The sequence below is a fragment of the Castanea sativa genome, chromosome 6, assembly GCF_040712315.1.
Source record: "Castanea sativa cultivar Marrone di Chiusa Pesio chromosome 6, ASM4071231v1".
Classification (NCBI taxonomy): Eukaryota; Viridiplantae; Streptophyta; class Magnoliopsida; order Fagales; family Fagaceae; genus Castanea; species Castanea sativa.
The window spans coordinates 22918142-22921488 of NC_134018.1; the positions used below are offsets into that span (position 1 = coordinate 22918142).

General features: G+C 42.5%; 1 protein-coding gene across 1 annotated transcript; it reads right to left on the minus strand.

Moving 5' to 3' along the window:
- Positions 1 to 2463: 2463 nt before the first annotated feature.
- On the minus strand, positions 2464 to 2991 carry LOC142639671 (uncharacterized). The gene has a single exon (XM_075813816.1). The coding sequence runs from the start codon at positions 2989 to 2991 to the stop codon at positions 2464 to 2466; it is 528 nt and encodes a 175-aa protein (XP_075669931.1).
- Positions 2992 to 3347: the final 356 nt, after the last annotated feature.

Sequence of the window (3347 nt, forward strand, 5' to 3'; positions counted from 1 at the left end):
AGCACCTCGACACCTGTAGCTATCGAGATTTAAGAAAAACTGATTACTAGTTCTATTTTTATTCCAATCCATGGATGTATCTTTGGGCCTTCTTTTCTCCTAACCCTAGACATATAAAAGGATTATTTTAAGGGCCGTCAAAGTGTGGCAAGTTGCACGAGCATTGAGAATTCCTTGTTCATGCAAATTGTAACTTGAGACGAAGTTCTTGCCCTAGTTCATCTTTCTTGTGAAGAAGTTTATGTGTCTTTGCATCATAGGGTTTTGTAACCAAGCATCTTCTTGATCTTCATCATGTGGATGAATTGAAGAACTTTGCAGGCAACAAATCTTCTCTAGTTGGTGATTGAAGTTGCGTACTGGGATCCGCGCAATTGGTTAGTCACGTACTTGGGAGCCGTGCATCAAAAGGAGAAACTGTCACTACAGAACAAGTCCAATTGAGTATTGGGGTAAGGGTTCAACTGTAGGTTGGTAAGGTACTTGGGATTCCTTTACTTGTAACCGCTTGTTGTGATAATAGTAGAGTTTTGGGAGTGGTGACCTTAAATTCACCCTGTGGGGTTTTTGCCGTGTTGGTTTTCCCCATTCGTAAACAAATCACCGTGTTATTTATTTTCCGCTGCATACTTAGTTTAATTAGTGATTTGTTTGTGCTACCACGTGTTTGCATGTTAATTTGATTAATTAATTGAACTTGGCTAATTAATCAACTTAATCCATCACAAGGGGTCAATACGTTTTTGGCCTATCACATTTCTACCGAGATCCCTACTCCTCAAAAGGGAGTTACTCCTGTGGCTGCTTCTCAGGTTGGGAGCACTTACCCCGCTACTCCTCTTATCATTTTGGCCAGTGATCCTTTTGCGGCTTTGTCTCGGGCAGTGAAAGATGGTTGTTCTCTAGTGGTCACTCCCTTACCCATTCCCAGTTCTGCCACTTGTGGCCTGATGTAAATCTGTCTTTTAATGAAGGATCTGAGGAGGTTCTCGAGGATTCTGAGGATGAGCCTATCATGAAGAAGAAGGTCTTTGATTTCGACGAAGAGGATAGTGGTGAGCACGAGACCGAGGCCATGGGTATGTATCTCTTTCCCCTGTTAGGCCTTCTCTTCCATCCCATCATTTATTGTTGTCATCTCTCTTTATATATATATATAACTTCCGGATGCAATCTTTGATCATTCTGCATGTTCATTCCTTTAACCATAGATATTCCTGAGGAGCTCGAGGCTAAAGTAGACACCGCGATGCCTACAGGCCCCATTCTTGCCACACCTGCAGCCCCCATTTCCACCACACCTACAGCCCCCACTTCTACTGGTCCTGGTACTTTTTCTTTCTCCCATCTCTTTTCTTATCTTTGTTATGAATTCGTTTGCTTTATTTACAGCCCCCACTTCTACGGGTCCTGGTACTTTTTCTTTCTCCCATCTCTTTTCTTATCTTTGTTATGAATTCATTTGCTTCATTATTTCATCTATCCCTTATGCTGCGCTTCATGTTTCTCTTCAGGTTCGATTCTTACTGATGTGGCTCCACCCTCTCAGTTTAAGGTAGGTAGCAGCTCCATCATAGTTCCCGATCCCGTGAGTAAGGCTGTTGCTTTCTTCATCCGATTTAACCAACCCGAGGTTAACGATGTTGATCCTACAGACTTCTAGGGAGCTGGGGCTCCTTACATTGATTTTCACGGCTTCTGAGTTCCTAGGGATTGCATTCCCTATTTGGAGGTAGTCTATAACAGCTGTGGAGACTTCATGCAGAGGTTTCTTCTAGGCTCTTCTGTGAGGGGGACCATTTTTTGAAGTTGCTGGGGAGCGTGATGAATGATATTGAGCACAACTTCATTGATACCGTGTCTGCTGAGAGGATTTTGCAGTGGAGGGCCATGGTTCAGGAATTGATTAGAGTTGGCTTTGCCGTGGAATTCATGCTAGACAATTTGCGAGAGATTGCTCGAGCCTTCTTCATGAAGAAGGTTCAACCTGCTATGGATGCTATAGACACGCACATTAAGGCTTTGAAGAAGGAGATGGCAGACCTGAAGGCACGTCACGAGCGCCTTCTTTCTGGTGTTGCTGGCCCTAGCTGCTTTGGAGATCAAACCCTTATTTCTGGCCTTCAATGAGATTATGTAGTTCCCCTTTTGTTTCCTTTCCCCTTTCTCCCTATCTAGCACACTTTTTATTTTCTCCAGAACTTATTTGGCAAGTCTGACATGACTTTTATATTTTGGGTTTGTAATCTATGATGCTACATTTGCTACTACTTTTGCTACAAGTATTGCTATGACTATGATACAGTGTGCTTTCTTTTGCTAATAATTTTTTCATTACTTTCCGAATAGAAGCATGCTACAACATTTTCTTGTGACATCATCCCTTGCAAGGGTGGTCACTTGGAAGAAAGGAAAAAAAAGAAACTAACTAAACAGGGAAAGGGGACAACTATACAATGTTTCTCAAGCATAATATTGTTTTAACCATTTGCCATTAATAGGGTCCATTAAATCTTTTCCATCTATCTGGGCCAAATGATAATACCCACTTGCGTGTGCTTCCCTTATCATAAGGGGTCCCTCCCATTTTGGTGGGAACTTAGATGATCCTGCCATACCTTGCTTGACGTGGTCTACTACTTTCAGTACAAGTTGCCCTTCTGAAAACATCCCTTCTCTAGTCATCTTGACATAAGCTTCAGTCATTCTTTGTTTGTACCTTCGGCTGCGTTCTTGATCCTCTTCCCTTTTCTCATCTAGTCCCTCCAAGTCTTCACACCTTTCCACCGTGAAGATTTCCTTCTCCTTTTCTTTCTTCTGCACTTGAATGACTCTTAAAGAAGGGATCATCACTTTAGCTGGGCTCATCACCTCTGTTCCGTAGACTAAAGAGAAGGGTGAGAACCATGTGGTTGACTTTGGTGAGTTTCGGTAGGCCCAAAGGGCGTCTGGCAAGTACGTCGCCCATCCCCCAATATATTCTTGGTTCATCTTGCTAATAATCTTTATAAGAGTCTTGTTCGTCACCTTTGCCTACCCATTCCCTTAAGGATAGTACGGTGATGATCAGTAGTGTTTGATTTGATAGAACTCCAGCATCTTCCTTACCTCACTGTTGACAAATGGCGTGCCATTTTCACTGATAATTCTGTGAGGCATTCCAAACCTAACAAATATGTTTTCTTTGATAAAATTTGTCATTACCCCTCTTGTGGCTTTACGGAGTGGTATTACTTTAGCCCACTTGGTAAAGTACTCCATAGCTATTAGGATCCATATATACCCACGTGATGGTGGATTAACTGGTCCCACTAAATCAAGCCCCCACATATGGAAGGGCCATGAAG

Excerpts from the sequence above, each read along its gene's own strand:
- LOC142639671 (XM_075813816.1), bottom strand. The coding sequence starts at position 2,991 with ATGAACCAAGAATATATTGGGGGATGGGCGACGTACTTGCCAGACGCC.